We start from the raw sequence: 16,959 nt of genomic DNA, 5'->3' as shown, positions 1-16,959 counted from the left end.
AAAGACCTTGTGGATAGTCTCATTGCTAAGAATACCAGACTAAAGAAAATACATTTCCCCTAAAGAATTCCTCTTCAGGGGCTGGCATTGTGGTACAGCAAGGGTTAAGTCTGGTTAAGCCATTTGCAACCCAACATCCTTATGAGGACGGGTTTGAGTACCAACTGCTCCACTTCCAATCCAGCTCCCTACTAATGCACCTGGGAAAGCAGAAGAAGATGGCCCAAGTGTTTGGACCCCTGTCACCCACATGGGAGACCTGGATGGAGTTCCTGGCTCTTGATTTCAGCCTGGCCCAGCCTTAGCCACTGTGGCCATTTGGGGAGTGAACCAGTGGATGGACTCACACTCTCACACACTCTCACTCTTCCCCCCACCCCCACACCCCTCTCTTTAACTGGCTGGGGAAGTATTACGCAGCCTCTTTTTGCGTTTTTCATTCACACTTGCAAGGTCAAGTTGTCTGTAATTATAAACACGTGCTTGGACTGCTCAGCACCAAGGAAGAAAGTGTGCTCTGCAAAGCGGAGATACGGGCCTGGTCCCAGGGGTCCTCAACAACAGCGGCTGACTGAACGCCTCTAACACACTGTGCCCAGCCCCAGGCGCATCATGTGGGCACTCTTACCCCTCTCCCTGCCCGTCAAGAAGGGAGGGACGCCGAGTAGCTCCAGGTGGCAGACTGGGATCTGGGGTGGCTGCCTGGCCCAGCAGTTAAGGCACTGGTGAAGACCCACTGACACCCACACCAGAAGGCCCAGGTTCAGTCCCAGGCTGCACTCCGATGCCAGCTCCCTGCCAATGCACGCCTGGGGAGGCAGCAGTGACGGCTCAAGTACTTGGGTCCCTGCCACTCCCTTGGGAGACCTGGATGGCGCTCCCAGCCTCCCAGCTGCAGCCTGGCCCAGTCTCAGTCATTGTGGACACTTGGGGAGTGAACCAGTGGATGGAAGCTGTCTGTCTGTCTCTCTGCCTGTCTCAGAAAGGAAGGAAGAATGAAGAAGGGAGAGAGGAAATGAGGGAGAGAGGGAGGGGAGGGAGGGAGGAAGGATAGAGGGAGGGAAAGGAAGATAGATTGGGAACTGGGGAAGCTTCCAGAAGCAAGGGGGTCTTGTCCAAGGTCCTAGAATTGCTCACTGATGCAGAAGGGATTTGAACCAGGGGAGTCAGTCTGAGAGAGTCCCTGTCTCCAGCCTAGCACATGGCCTTGGATGGCCGGCTCTGTCCTGAGCAATCCCACCCTCCTGCTCCTCCTGGAGTAGACAGCAAACTGCTCCAAGCTGTCTCTGGCAGTTCCTGGGGCACAGAACGACTCACAAACACTGGGAGAAGTGGAAACACCAAGTCACCTGCCTCTGCACATCCTTCCTCCTCCTCTTCCTCCCCTCCAAATCCTCCTCCTCCGGGGTGGAGGAGGTCAGGACAGAGCTTGCCTCTCAAAGCAGGGGGAGAAGTGTAGTGACAGAGACACTCTGTCCCCTTCCCCTGCTTCCCAGACCCCCTGTTCTGCCACCCCCTCGGCCCCCAGCTGCAGCAGCCTCTGAAATGTACTGACTTACGGTAGTCTGTCACGTAGAAATAGGTGGCTTCCGTCCAGGAGCCATTGCCCGCCAGGGAGGTGGCCCGCACCCGCACGCTGTAGTTTCCGGGGGAAAGCCCCCGCAGCCTGCAGCCCCGCTCCAGAGCAAAGTGCTTGCGGGAGACACAGAGGTGCAGCTCCTGTGAGGAAGGAAGGCAGAGGAGGTTGGCTGAGCTCTGGGTGGAAGCTCAGGGGGGAACGTGACAGCCAGGACCCCACTCAGACATTCTGCACACACCTGGGAGGCAGCGGGGCCCCTGCCACCCACACAGGAGACCCTGAGTGAGTTCCAGGCTCCCAGCTTTGGCACAGCCCAGCCCTGGCTATTTGGGGAGTGAACCAGTAGGTGGCATCTATCTCCCTCCCTCCCTCCCTCCCTCCCTCCCTCTCTCTCTCTCTGTGTGTGTGTGTGTGTGTGTTTCTCTCTCCTTTCTCAGATGTATAAATACAATGCTTTAAAAAGAGCCAGAGCTCCACACAGAGTGTCAACACTCAGGCAACACTGGGAATCCCAGTATCCCAGACCCTTAGCGCTATAAGACCACTTTAACAACCGTGGGAAATGGCATTAAAAGATACATTTAGGGGCCAGCGTCTGGTGAAGCCATCAAGCTGCCCCCGGGCCACCAGAGCACCTGGGTTTGGGTCTCTGCACCACTCCTGACTCTAGCTCCCTGCTAACACGCACCATGGGAGGCAGTAGTTCCCGCATGGAACTGCTGGCTCCTGGCTTCCTGTTGGTCCAGCCCCAGTTGTTGCGGGCATCCCTGTCTCCCTGTCTTCTTACCCCTCTCTCTGTACCACTCTGCCTTTCAAATAAATAAATAATAAATCTTCAAAACAACTAGGCTAATGAGCACGTACAGAACCTCACAGAGCCATCGTCTCCTTCTGTAAGAACACTCAAAATGCTTTCTTCTGTGTTCGCTTGTTTGTTATCGTTCCAAGTGGCCCGTAATAGCTGCACGTAGTTAGTGGGTGCCACGGGCTTACTCGGTCACTGCACACCGTTTGCAGTGATTAGATCAGCAAGGTTTGCACTTCCAGCTCCCTAAACATCATCTGCTTGTGTTGGGACCCTGTAAACTCCCCCGTTCTGCTTCTTTACAAAACAGAAAATAAACCGTTGGAAAGCAAGCCAACCCCACGCTATAGGGTGTGGGCCCCCAGCTACCGTTACTGCAGTCACCGCAGTACTGGTTAACTGACCTCACTCTGCCTCCTTCCCCCTCCCCCAAGTCTCTCTTCGTCATTTACTCCCAGTTATCCTAAAGCATAAACGCAGCGCCAGAGCTGGGAGAACACAGGCACGTGCGGCCCATGGGATGTAGCTTGCTGGTCAACCCCGGCTTAGGACGCCCAACACGGTGCCTGAGGCCCCCAGCATGGGGGGGTGGCAGGTCAGCCTTCAACCCAGACCCACCTGGGTCTCAGAATTCTGCTTGGGACCACCCACCACCATGGGGCACTTCAGCCGGGCCCCAGCAGCAGTGCCAGACACGTGGTGGGAAGACAGTGAGATGTCCAATCCTCCACTGCAGGGCCCGGGCTCCTGATCCCCCTGATGCCGGCTTTTCCCGAATGTGGACCCTGGGTGGCAGTGGGAATGGCTCCTGATCCCCCTGATGCCGGCTTTTCCCGAATGTGGACCCTGGGTGGCAGTGGGAATGGCTCACTGATCCCCCTGATGCCGGCTTTTCCCGAATGTGGACCCTGGGTGGCAGTGGGAATGGCTCCTGATCCCCCTGATGCCGGCTTTTCCCGAATGTGGACCCTGGGTGGCAGTGGTAATGGCTCCTGATCCCCCTGATGCCGGCTTTTCCCGAATGTGGACCCTGGGTGGCAGTGGGAATGGCTCCTGATCCCCCTGATGCCGGCTTTTCCCGAATGTGGACCCTGGGTGGCAGTGGGAATGGCTCCTGATCCCCCTGATGCCGGCTTTTCCCGAATGTGGACCCTGGGTGGCAGTGGGAATGGCTCCTGATCCCCCTGATGCCGGCTTTTCCCGAATGTGGACCCTGGGTGGCAGTGGGAATGGCTCAGGTGGTGGAGTCCCTGCCACCCACGTGTAAGATTCTGATTCCGTTTCCAGCTGCTGGCTTCAGTCCCCAGCCGGCTTTGTTGCAAGCATTTGGGCAGTAAAGCAGTGGGTGGGATCTCTCTGTCTCTCTGTCTCTTTGTCTCTCTCTCTCCCTCTTAATTAAAAGAGAGAGAGAGGCCAGAATTATGTTGTAGCAGGTCAGGCTGCTGCCCGCAGGTCTAGCATCCCGTGGGAGCCCACTTCAGCTCCCAGCTGCTCCTCCACCTCCACTCCAGCTCCCAGCTAATGTGCCCGAGAAAGCAGCAGAAGATGGCCAAAGCATCTGGGCCCCTGACACCCATGTGGGAGACCAGTTCCAGGCTCCTGGCTTCATCCTGGCCTAGCCTTGGCCATCGGGGTGGGCTGTGGCCATTTGGGGAGTGAACCAGAGGATGGAAGATCTCTCTCTCTCTTTCAAATAAATAAATCTTTAAAAAATAAATAAATAAAAACTGGGAGGGAAGTCATTGCAATCATTTCCCACACCTCCTGGCCTCTGACTCACTGGAACCTGATGGATGAATGGGTTGACTGAGGACAAACAGCAAAGGTTTTTTTGCTTCCCATGGTTCTATCTTCTCGGGTTTTTTTCCTCCTCATAAGAAGACTTGGAATCCACCCAAACATCCACGGAGTAGGAGGAGAAGAGATAAACACGGGAGCGCACGCCCCGTGATAAGCATGTGACCAAAGATAAACCCAGAAATTCTTAGGAGAGCCCAGGGTTTCTGGGAAACCTGCAGGCCTGGAGCCAGGACTCAGAAAACTTCCCCCAGCAGCTCCAAGCTGATGGAGCCTGCAGGGAACTGGGCTGGAAAATTTTAAAGGGAGGAGGGTAGGGGAGAGAACGCCATGTAAAAGCCTCTCGTGCTTATCATGTGACCATAACAGCAAGAAAACAAATCGGGCTGTGAGGGCTGGGCTGGGAATTCTGGTCCAAAGTTCTTCCAAGTGGCATGAGTCACTCAGGAGAGACAAACAAGCAAGTGTATAAACCAAAGGTACTGGCCGGGACGAGAGGGAAATGCACTCTCTGACCCTTGCCACTCACCCCACACCTCAAGGTGTGGGGTATAGGAAGGAAGGACAGAAGGTTCCAGAACCTGACACACAAAAAAAGGTCTCTGCTGAGACACACACACACACCACACACGTGTGTGCAGGCATGTGCATGCACACGCCAAACAAGAGCTGCCAGATCAGGTGAAACGTTGTGCAAAGGGCAGAAAAACGACCAACTCCGAGACATACCGAGGCGAAAGGATATGAGCACCCACAGAATGGATGCGAGGGGGAGACCCGGCTCAGGACATCCCAGCTGTTTCTGATCCAGCTCCCTGCTCATGCACACCCTGGTTAGCAACAGATGATGCTCAAGTACCTGGGTCCCTACCACCCACATGGGAGACCTGGATGGAGTTCCCAGCTCCTGGCTTTGCCCTGTTGACGGCATCTGGGGCATGAACCAGCAGATAGAAGATCTCTCTCTCTCTCTCTCTCTCTCTCTTTCTCTCTCTCTCTCTGTTGCTCTACCTTTCAAGTAATTTTTTAAAATATTTATTCAGAAATCAAGAGAGAGAGAGAGAAAGAGAGAGGAGATAGTGGAGATAGTCCAACCACTGGTTCACTCCCCAGATGGCCACAAGGGCTGATGCTGGGTGGCCCAGGCCAAAGCAAGGAGCCAGGATCTTCACCAGGGCCTCCCAAGTGGGTGGCAGGGGCCCAAACACTTGGGCCATCATCTACTGCTTTTCCCAGGACATTAGCAGGGAGCTGGATGGGACACAAACCAGCGCCTACATGAGATGTCGGTGTTGCAGGTGGTGGCTTTACCGGCCATGCCACAAGACCGGGGCTTCAAATAAATTTTTATAAAATAAAGTGCTCAAAAACAGAATAACCTTTTTAAAAACTTCAATGGAAAATGCATATTATGAGTAGATATGCATGCTTCGAAAATATTTGGCACCAAGATACACTTAACTTTTAATTCCATGTTTCAAGGAACTTTTTAAAACAGAGTTGAGTACTCTCTGTAGCTTCAGGCACCCACTGGGAGTTTTGGGCTGTATCCCTTGAAGATAATGGGGAACAACTATGTCCTGCCAGTATACATTATAAATAATACCTTTTAGGAAAGGTTTGCATTATGCTTTTCTTTGTCAAGGAAACACTAGGCAATTAAGGAAAACGTTGTAAATAAATGATGTCTGTGAACACATTCGTAAGAAGACAATCGGAGCAGCTGGAGTCATGGCGCAGTGGGTGAGGCCTCCACCTGCGATGCCAGCATCCCGTATCAGAGGGCCAGCTCAAGTACCAAGCGCTCCACTTCTGATCCAGCTCCCTACTAATATGCTCAGGAAAAGCAGCAGAGGATGGCCCAAGCAGCTGAGCTCCTGCCATCCACGTATGAGATCCGGATGGAGTCCAGGTTCCTGGCTTTGGCCTGGCTCAGCACCAGCCATTGTAGCCCTTTGGGGAGTGAACCAACAGGTGGAAGATCGGAACTCCTCTCTCTCTCTCTTTCTGCCTTTCAAATAAATCTTTAAAAAAAAAAAGCAGTTGCTGTACCCGAAGTTATTTCCAGGTCTACAGCCGCTCGGTTACAAGTTGCTCTACTACGCTTTGGCCGCACATTCCCATCTTCCTTAGATACACAGGCCTCAATACACAACAGGCACACACGTGGCAACACAGGGGAAGTGAGGGCTGCATCCCTGGGATGTTTTCCCTGAAGTTCTCTCAAGGAATGGAGTCCGTGCACAGCACAGGATGAGATGACGTTAGCTTGTTCTGCAAACTTTAGGTGTGTCTTGTCTTAAAACTGCATGTACTTAGGAAGCAAAAAAACGGGCCGGCACTGTGGTCTAGCAGGTAAAACCGCCGCCTGCAGTGCTGGCATCCCACATGTGTGCTGGTTCCAGTCCCAGCTGCTCTACTTCCAATCCAGCTCTCTGCTATGGCCTGGGAAAGCAGTAAAAAAAAAAATAGCTCAAGTGCTTGGGCCCCTGCACACACATGGGAGACCCAGAGGAGGCTCCTGGCTCCTGGCTTCAGACTGGCACAGCTTGAACCATTGCGGCCATCTGGGGAGTGACCATAGGATGGAAGATCTCTCTCTCTCCCTCTCTCTCTCCCTCCCTCCCTCCCTCCCTCCCTCCCTCTAACTCTGCCTCTCTGTAGCTCTGCCTTTCAAATAAAAAAATATTTATTTATTTATTTGAAAGGCACGGGGGCCTAAGCACTTGGACCACCTTCCTCTGCTTTTCCCAGGAGTGGCTGGGATTGGCTGGGACTCAAACCAGCTGGCTGAGGGATGCTGGCATTGCAGGCAGCGGCTTTACCCACCATGCCACAATGCCCCATAACTGCTTTTCCAATGCTGCAAATATTGAGTACATGTTGTGTACTAGACTGCCAGTGGCTAGGAGGGCAGGAGATGGGGGAAGGATGACAGCCAAGGGAGACTGAAGGCACTTTTTTCTTTCTTAAGAGTCTCTAAAAGTCACGTGGCCTCTTGTAGCACCTTGGAGGTGACAAACACCCTGAACGAGCCACTGTGCGCCAAGTGTTGACCACAAGTGCAGAGCCTAGCTACTGCTCTGGTTTTGTGCAGTGGCCTCTGTGGGCACCCACCAACCTGCACAGCATCTGCTACTTCAGGAAGGACTTAACAAAGATGCCACTTAACCCTCTCCTCTCGGCTTCCTGGCTCCCGGCGGCCTCCATCCCACTCACTTCCCTGGGCCTCACTTTCTTAGCTTCCACCAATGAGCCGGAACAGCAGTGTTTGTCTTTCTGTGCCTGCTTTATGTCACTTAACGAACGTCCTTCAGTTTCACATAGCTGCAAACGACAGGATTTCATCCTTCTTTTAAACAGAGGACTAACAGCCCATGGCGTAAATAGACAATTTTTAAAAATCCATTCATCTTTTGAGGGAGAGATTTGAACGAGAGTAGATAACGGGCATCAGAATATGGTGGGGGTGAGGGAGTAGTTCTGTTTATTATTTATTTTCATTTTCTTGGAAAGGCAGACAGAGAGATAAACACACAGACAGGGATCTTCCATCTGCTGGTTCACTCTCCAAATGTCTGCAACAGCCAGGGCTGGGCCAGGCCAAGGCAGGAGCCAGGGGCTCCATCCAGGCCTTGTATATGGGTGGCAAGGACCTCAGCACTTGAAATCTCCACCTCTCAGGGTGTGCGTTAGCAGGAAGTGGGGCCAGGACTCAGAGCCAGGCCCTCTGACTCAGCATGCAATGGAGACACCTCAAGTCGCAGCTTCACCACTGTGCCACACACCAGCCCCCAGTTCTAATGTTCCAGAGCACAGCAGGCTGACTGCACTGTAGAATGACTAACTGCACATTTCAAAATATCCGGAGAACAATCTGAAGTTTCCCATGGAAATGCCAATATTGGAGGATACAGAATTGCTAACTATCCTGCCTCCATGTAGCGTTGACATGTTGAATTGTAATACTGCACCCCATCAGTAAGTACCAATATTGTACATCAAGTAAATTTTATAAATATACATATATATATATAGGGGCTGGTGCTATGGCACAGTGGGTTAAAGCCCTAGCCTGCAGCGCCAGTATCCCATATGGGCACCTGTTCAAGTCCTGCTTGCTTCACATCCAATCCAGCTCCTTGCTAGTGCAACTGGGAAAGCAGCAAAGGATGACCCAAGACCTTGGGCCCCTGCACCCATGTGGGAGACCCCAAAGAAACGCCTAGCTCCTGGCTTCAGATCAGCTCAGTTTGGCCATTGCAGCCATTTGGGGATTGAACTAGCAGATGAAAGATCTCTCTCTGTCTCTACTTCTTTCTGTAACTCTTTCAAATAAATAAAATAAATCCTTAAAAACTAATAATAATAATAATAATCATTAAGTCACATATTAAGGTTTTAAGTGATTCCTTCCCAGTCTCTCAAGTGAAATGAGTTCCTTGTTATGTCAGCAGGGACACAGGTGCAGGCACCCACCAGCCAATGTGGAGAACAGGGCTGAAGAGCAGTGGGAGAAACTGAGGAAAGAAATCAAAGTTCCTGTGTTGGATTTCTGAGTCACCTCCTTGGAGGGCTGTATCTCAAGACGTCAAACCCTAAAGATGCAGGATCTCCGGACAGAAGTATGTGGGCCGGAACACAAGAGGGAGAAGAGGGTACCAAGCACAAAGGTGAAGCCACACACTCAAGCGTCGTGCCCTTACCTCATCACCATATCGCCGATAGCTCACTTCGTACAGCACGATCAGACCGTTGGGGTCCTTCGGCTCTTGCCACATCAAATGGACCACGTTGTTCTCGAAGATCTCATGCGTCACGGGGCCGACGATGTCATCAGCCTTGGCTAGAAGGAGCAGCAGTGAGAGGCAAGGATGTTAGTCTTGGATCGAACCCCACCTCTGCCACCAGCCAAGCAACCTTGTTGGTTATGTAATTTTCCCATGTCTCATTTTCCTCATCCAAGAAGGGACACGTAAAACTCACCTCATGGGATTTAAGATTAAATGGGTTATCTTTTTCCTAGACCTTGTAGGCTGAAGTTATTTCAAATTCACAACAAGTTGCAAAACAGCAGACAGAGTTCCCATGGACACGCCTTCCCCCAGCTTGTGCCACCGGTAACACCCACAAGTAAGTCTGTACGATTATCATCAGGGTTCCCGAGGGACTGGTTCCAAGACCCCTCAGCATTGCCAAACTCCATGAATGCAGAGGTCCCTTAGGTAAAACGGCGTAGCAGTGCACAAAGCCTACACACCACCGCTGTACTCTTTAAAGCATCCCTAAGTAGATGACTTGTTTCGTGAATTGTTGTTAGGCTGATCACTAGGGAATAGCAGCCCGTACTTGTTCAGTCTGCCCCTGATCAGAACAGATGCAATGTTTTCTGAATATTACTGATCTGTGATTTTTAGCTGAACCTATGGATGTGGAGCCCACCGAGATGGAGAGCTGACTGCAGGAGGACACTCGCAAAAGTTCATGGGGAATAGAATTGAAAGGTAAGTAAGTTCATTTTGAAACAAAAGAATTTGAAACGCATGCGTATGTAGGGGTCTTCAAAAAACTCATGGAAATACATAGTATAAAAATACTGTGCATGAATTTCATTTTTTTAAAGATTTATTTATATGAAAGGGGACAGGGAGAGACAGAGATTTGCCACCTGCTGGTTTACTCCCCAAATGGCTGCAATGGCCAGGGCTGGGCCAGACCAAAGCCAGGAGCCAGGAACTCCATCCAGGTCTCCAGGTGGGTGGAAGGGGCTCAAGCACTTGGGCCATCCTCCACTGCTTTCCCAGGCGCATCAGCAGGGAGCTGGATTAGAAGGGGAGCAGCCAGGACTCAATCTGGCACTCCAGTATGGGATGCGCATGTAGCACACAATGGCTTAGCAGCCCTGGACTTCAGTGTTTCCCATCAGCTGTTGCAGCCATTTGGAGACAGCTAGCAGGAGCTCCATGTCTGTCTCTCTGCCTCTCAAATCAGTGAATAATTTTTTAAAAAGATGAATAAAGGCAAATACATGTAAGCACACAAGTGCGCTGGCTAGAGGGCAGAAGGGCTGTCCTTGCCCCCGAGGTGCCGCCCCCCGGAGAGCAGGCCCACCTTCAGGCATGGTCCGCGCACTGACGTAGGCAGCCACGCTGCACCTCTCCTCGGGCGTGTCCTGGTTGCAGGCCTGCAGCTCGATGCGGTAGCCGGTGAAGTGGCGCAGGCCGGAGATGACCAGCGACTCTTTGTTCACCACCTTCTCGAAGGGCCTGTGCACCTCCGGGCTCACAGGCACGCTGGTGGACGTCGTGTTGGAGAATCCTGGGACTGTGGGTGTGGCCGCTGTCACATTGCTGACCTCACCGAGGGACCTGCGTTTCCGAGACGGCCTGCACGGGGCGGGGACAAACAGGACACATGTGGTCACGCACCCACCAGCATGATGGCAGATGATGTTCAGGGATGCAAAGCGAATTGAAGAGAAAGGCTGCGGGAGCAGATGGATTAGAAGGCAGGAGTCATCAGCCCCTCGGGGCAGCTCTGCAAATGCCCCCAGCTGGGTCCTCCCCAGGAGGCTGCTGGGTGGCACCCGGGCCATCAACGACAGGAACACACCAGTATCCCGCTCGGCATGCTTGATTTCAGGGTCACCATTTAGAGAAGGGGCCGCTCAGGGTAAAGGGGAAGACGAAGACACCCAAGCTGGAAAGCACCTGGCTTTTCAGGGGCAGCCATTGGGTCTACGGTTGGGTCATTGCATGGTGACGCTCACACTCCACATCAGAGTCACACGTTCGAGTCCTGATTCCAGCTCCCTGCTAATGCGCACCCTGGGAGGCAGCAGGCAATGGCTCAAGGACCTGGGTGCCTGCCACACATGTGGGAGACCTGGGTGGAGCTCCTGGCTCCTTGTTTCTGCTCCTTGCAAACAGGACATTTCCCTGTCTGTCTCCCTCTCCCTCTCTGCCTCACAAATAATTTTTTTTTAATCTTTGAAAAGAATCAAGCCCTTCCATAGTAACAAAAATCTTTCATTTTTTCCTTTTCAGGTAATACTATCGATGGAGTTATCATGAGGAACAACAAGGTTTTATGGCACTACAAAACCCATCTGTTCCCCTATCCTATATTCTAACTGAAACAGTGGTTTTAAGAATGATAGCAGGGCCAGTGTTGTGGCACAGTGGGTTGGGCTGCTACCTTCAGTGCCGGCATCCCATATGAGCATTGATTCAAATTGCAACTGCTCTACTCACCATCCAGCTCCTTGCTAATGCTCCTGGGAAACCAGCTGAAGATGGCCCAAGTACCTGGGCTCCTGCCACCCACGTGGGAGACCTGGATAGAGTGCCAGTCTCCTGCCTTCAGCCTGGCCCAGCCCTGGCTGTTGTGGACACCTGGGAAGTGAAGCAGTGGATGGAAGACCTCTCTCTGTCTCTCTCCTTCTCCCTCTTTCTGAAACTCAGCCTCTCAAATAAATGAATAAATCTTTAGAAAAGAATGATGTTAGCTTGGTTGTTGGCATAATCCAGGTACTATTTGTCTGGCTGAAGAAGTATTCTATTCACAGTATTTTTTTTTATTATTTAAAATTAGTGTCATGACTTTTTAAAGTATTTTTAAAAATTTATTTATATTAATATGAAAGGCAGAGTCACAGGGAGGAAGGAGGGTTAGAGGGAGGGAAGAATCTTCCATCCTCTGGTTCACTCCCCAAATGGCAACAATAGCCAGACCAAAGCTGGGAGCCCAGAATTCCATCTTGGTTTCTCACATAGGCAACAGGGGACCAAGTACTTGGGCCATCTTCCACGTCTTTCTCAGGTGCATTAGCAGGGAGCAGGATCAGGAGTAGAGCAGCTGGGACACAGGGCTTCAATAAAGGATGCTTGCATTGCAGTCGGCAGCTTAACCTGCTACACCACATCACTGACCCTATTCCTGGTATTATAAGAAGTTTCTAGCCTCTTGTCCACTTCTCTAAGGTAAGAATTAATTAGTGTTAAAGAATGACAGCATATGATTTTTTTTTCTCTTTTTATAGATCATATGATGAAACAGATTATCAGATCTTCTATCTTAAACAATCCTTACATTTCTGAGATAAATAATATTTTCCACTGAGTGTTTCATTTGGGACATTTGGTTCTGAATTCATACATGCAGGGTCTTCCAAAAGCTAGTGGAAAATGCACACCTTGAAAACACTATGCGGGGCCAGCACTGTGTGTAGCAGGTAAAGACGCCGTCTGCAGTGCCGGCATCCCATATGGGTGCCAGTTCCAGTCCCGGCTGCTCCACTTCTGATCTGGCTGTCTGCTATGGCCTGGAAAAGCAATAGAAGACAGCCCAAGTGTGGGCCCCTGCACCTGTGTGGGAGACCTGGAAGAAGTTCCTGGTTCCTGGCTTCAGATCAGCCTGCTCCAGTCATTGTGGCCATTTGGGAATGTGGATGGAAGACCTCTCTCTCTCTCTTTCTCTCTCTCTCCGCCTCTGCCTCTCTGTAACTCTCTGCCTTTCAAATAAATAAATCTTAAAGAAAAGAAAGAAAATACGATGCATGAGGGTCTAGCGCTGTAGCATAGTGGGCTAAGTCTCTGCCTACAGTGTCAGCATCCCATAGGGGTGCCAGTTTGTGTCCCAATCCAGCTCTCTGCTATGACCTGGAAAGCAGTGGAAGATGGCCCAAGTACATAGGCCCCTGCACCTGCGTGGGAGACCTGGAAGAAGCTCCTGGCTCCTGGCTTTGGATCAGCCCAGCTCCAGCCTTTGCAGCTGTTTGGAGAGTGAACAAGCAGATGGACAATGTCTCTGTCTCTTCATCTCTCTGTAACTCTGCTTCCTAAATAATAAATCTTTAAAAAGAAAATACTATGTATGAATTTCAAAACTTTTCAGTACCAAAATAAATTAGCCTTTTAATTCCATTTTTTCAGAAACTTTTTATAGTGCCCCCCTCTTAGCTTGGTGTGCCTTCCCTGTCACTGTGACGTCACCACACCTACCCACTAGGGGCGTTGTCTCAGGCTTGTAAACTGGAATGGTTCTCACAGATATCTGTGCTCTAGAATGGCTTCTGGGTCACGGGAAGCAGACATTCTTCTCGGGGATCAGAGATTTTTTTCCCCAAGGAAATCAACGGACACCGATTTCTTAGCATTCTTCCAAATTTGCTACATTTCTGCCCATCCTTGAAGCAGCATAGGCAAGTGAAAATTTCAAATTTCATAGCATACAGGGTCCAAAGAAAAAGCATTAAAATTCCCATTTGTATTAAAGGGCTTTATATAACTTCCTTCCTTTATTTTATTTATTTTCATTGTATTTGAAAGGAAGAAACAGGGGGAGAGAGAGAGCTCTTCCATGCCCTGGGTCACAATGCCTCCAACAGCCAAGGCCTGGCCAGGCCAAAGTCAGGAGTCAAGAACTCCATCCAGGTCTCCCATGTGGGTGGCAGGGACCCAAGTCCTTGAGCCCTCCCTGCTGCCTCCCAGGGTATGCAGCAGCAGGGAGCTGGGGTCAGAACCGCAGGACATGAGAACAGCACTGTAACACAAGGTGCAGGCATCCCAGGAAGCATCCCCACCACTGTGCTGAACGCCCACTTCCCTTTGTCCGTCTTTCCCTTTTGATTAGTTACTGTGGGCCTAGCTATTATTGATTCCCCCTCAATGTGTCTATATTTAATAACTTTTCTTAACAGATGAATCCATTTACATCACAGCTTAGCTTTAGCAATATTCTACAAGCTGAGGTATGAGATATTCATATTTTCAACATTTCCAAATGGACTTTAATGGATGTTTCAAATTCTGCTTTCACTCAACAGATATTTAAGTGGTTGACTTGCAATCACCAGGAAGTCGTTTCCTGTTCAAACTTCTAAACTTAACTTCTTTTAAAAAAAATTATTTATCTGGCCGGCGCCGCGGCTCAATAGGCTAATCCTCTGCCTGCGGCGCCAGCACCCCGGGTTCTAGTCCCACTCGGGGCGCCGGATTCTGTCCCGGTTGCCCCTCTTCCAGTCCAGCTCTCTGCTGTGTCCCGGGAGTGCAGTGGAGGATGGCCCAAGTGCTTGGGCCCTGCGCCTGCATGGGAGACCAGGAGAAGCACCTGGCTCCTGGCTTCGGATCAGCGTGGTGCGCCGGCCACAGCATGCCGGCTGCAGCGGCCAATGGGGGGTGAACCAACGGAAAAGGAAGACCTTTCTCTCTCCTTTCTCTGTCTCTCTCTCTCACTGTCCACTCTGCCTGTCAAAAAAAATAATAAAATAAAATAAAAAATATTTATCTATTTGAGACAGAGAGAGAGAGAGAACTCAGCTGCTGATTCACTCCCCCAAACGCCTACAATGGCAGGGGCTGGGCCAGCTCAAAGCCAGGAACTCCATTCAGGTCTTTCATGTGAGTGGCTGGGTCCCAAGTACTTGGGCCATCACTGCCACCTCCCAGGGTATGCGATAGCAGGGAGCTGGAACGGAGAGTGGGCCCAGGACTCAAACCCAGGCATTCTGATGCAGGATGCAGGCATCCCAGCCAGCGGCTTAACCACTGCACCAAATGCTTACTTAGCAATAAAACATTTTTTAAATTGAGAATGTACATTTTTTAAGACATAACGCCTAACAGAGTACAGTTCAGTGTAAACACAACTTTTACACGCACCAGGGAAGCAGAAAGGTCACGTGACCTGCTTTATAGCGGCGGCCTGGAAAGCAACCCACACTGCCTCCAGGTACGCCTATATCCCTAAAGGGTTCTACCCAGCAAGACCACGAGGGGGCGACGAAAGACTCCCTGGACATCAATTGAATCTCCCCCTGCCCATGTAGGCAGCAACCAGCTCACCCTGAACCCGGGGTCCCAACAAGGGGCACTCATACTCCCACCCGCAGGGTACTTCTGGCAACTTCTAGTGACAGTTTTGGTTGTCTCTACTTTGGGGAGCGGCTTTGCCCCTAGCATGGACAAGGTGGAGGCCAGGGATGCTGCTCCACACCCCAGGACAGCCCCACCCCAAGACGGGGCTGAGAATGAGAAACTCTGCTTGGGTGACCGAGGCCGGATATGTCTAGGTCTTCTCAGACTACAACACTTATTCCAAACAGCCGCTAGAGGACAGCTCAGGCCACACAGGAAAAAAAAAAAAAATAAGACAGTCTAGGAACAGAAAATGCCTCACTGTGGCCCCAGGCTGCCTGGGTCTGCTCCCACGTCCATGACTCCTCCCAGGGCCCCGCCATGACACCACACTCCCTAAGACACAAATTGGAAGGAGACAGCCCTGGCTGTCCTCAGGGGGACTCAGCGCCCTGGCCTGCATCCTCGGCCCGGTTCACCATGCTCTACCTCCAGATCCAGCCTACCCCTCCCAGCAGGAGCTCTGGGCTGGCGAACCTGGGCTCTGCACCTCCGGCTCAGCTCTGCACCTGCACTCAGGCTGTGTGGACAGACAGATGGGGGAGATTGAGGCCCGGAGGAGCTGCCCCAGAAAATGCTCCCTTTATGCCACGTTTTGGAAACAATGTGTTAGTTATGATTCCCCCAGCCCCACCACAGTTCAGGCTGAAGACCCTTCATTGGTGAATTTGTGAAGCCTCTGATCTCAGCTTGGCAGCCCCTGGCATGCAAGAAGCCACAGAAACCCCTGGGATCTGCAAGGTGCCCGAGGAGGGTCCCCACCCCGACCCCCATCCCGCCTGGCCCGGCGCTGAGGCCGTGCGGGCGTCCCCAGGGCAGCCGTACCTAGTGTTCTCAGCACCAGAGCCTGAAGAGGTTTTTCTGTGAAAACAAGAACCGCTTTGAGGACAGACGGAACTTCCCCAGGTCAGACACCCTGGAGGTCTGCCCTGGACAGAGGACAGATCGCTCCCCTTGCTGGCTGCTGCAGGTGAACTGAATGGTTTGTACTTTTCTCCGCAGGTGCATGGAATCCAGCAAGGCAGGGAGGGGACCCAAGCAAAGAGCAGAGTACTTCAAAACATCCGTGGGAAAACGGGGGAGGAAAAGACATGTTTGTTTTGGTGGAAAAGAAAATCTCGAGACCTGCTGGTGATTTTTTTTCATAATACACTTATTTTGAGAATTTTCTGAAGACCTCCCCAAGTTCATGGATTTCAACAGTTCTTACATCAGAATAAACACATTTCAGCACTTCTTCCAGGAACACTTTTGAAGCCCCTTGATGGTCACTGAGACTTGGTCTCTTGGGATCCCCCTGGATGTCTGCTTCCCTGGCATGTGACCACAGGTGACAGCAGCCTGGGAGATTACTCTTTTTTTCCATGGCTCAAACAGTATCTGCCTCCCGCCTCCTGCCTCCCGCCTGAGCACCCCCACCCCGAATGCCTTTTGGGGAAATGGCAAGAAAGAAAGGAAAAAATAAAGAGACACGAGCACAGAGATGGTTCTGAGTTGACGTCTGTGTCGGGCGAGAGGTAGGGACCTAACGTGGTTCTTCGATTTAGATCCATCCAATTTCAGCAGCACCATTTACTGGAGTCATCATTCTTCCCCCAGGGCGCCGTCTGGGCACTTCTGTCCAAGAGCGATTGGCTGTGTGTGGATGCATTTCTGGGCGCTCGGTTCTGTTCCACTGAGCCATGTGTGGGTTTTTAGACGGGTACCATGCTGCGTTAATTACTGTAGCTGTGTGGTATGCTTGGAAGCCAGGTACTGTGATGCCTCCAGCTTGATTTTTTTTTCTCTCTCAGAATCACTTTGGCTACTCTGGGTCTTCCATGATTGCATATGAATTTTAGGGTTGTTGGGCTGTTTTACTC

General features: G+C 51.3%; 1 protein-coding gene across 4 annotated transcripts in view; it reads right to left on the bottom strand.

Annotated features, from left to right (window-relative positions):
- The window catches only part of INSR (insulin receptor), a 133,574-nt gene that overhangs the window by 18,682 nt on the left and 97,933 nt on the right, over window positions 1–16,959 (bottom strand). For 2 of the 4 annotated variants that reach the window (XM_062179232.1, XM_062179233.1), the window contains exons 11-14: window positions 15,923–15,958; window positions 10,293–10,567; window positions 8,888–9,027; window positions 1,560–1,719 (exon numbers count right to left, since the gene is read on the bottom strand). In XM_062179232.1, coding sequence (XP_062035216.1) covers window positions 1,560–1,719; window positions 8,888–9,027; window positions 10,293–10,567; window positions 15,923–15,958 — 611 coding nt within the window. The remainder of the gene's footprint in view (window positions 1–1,559; window positions 1,720–8,887; window positions 9,028–10,292; window positions 10,568–15,922; window positions 15,959–16,959) is intronic. The other 2 variants (XM_062179234.1, XM_062179235.1) reach the window with 1 other exon arrangement.

The sequence above is a fragment of the Lepus europaeus genome, chromosome 20, assembly GCF_033115175.1.
Source record: "Lepus europaeus isolate LE1 chromosome 20, mLepTim1.pri, whole genome shotgun sequence".
Taxonomy (NCBI): domain Eukaryota; kingdom Metazoa; phylum Chordata; class Mammalia; order Lagomorpha; family Leporidae; genus Lepus; species Lepus europaeus.
The sequence above is the reverse complement of the archived record's forward strand: the minus strand, read 5'-3'. Positions and strand labels throughout refer to the sequence as shown.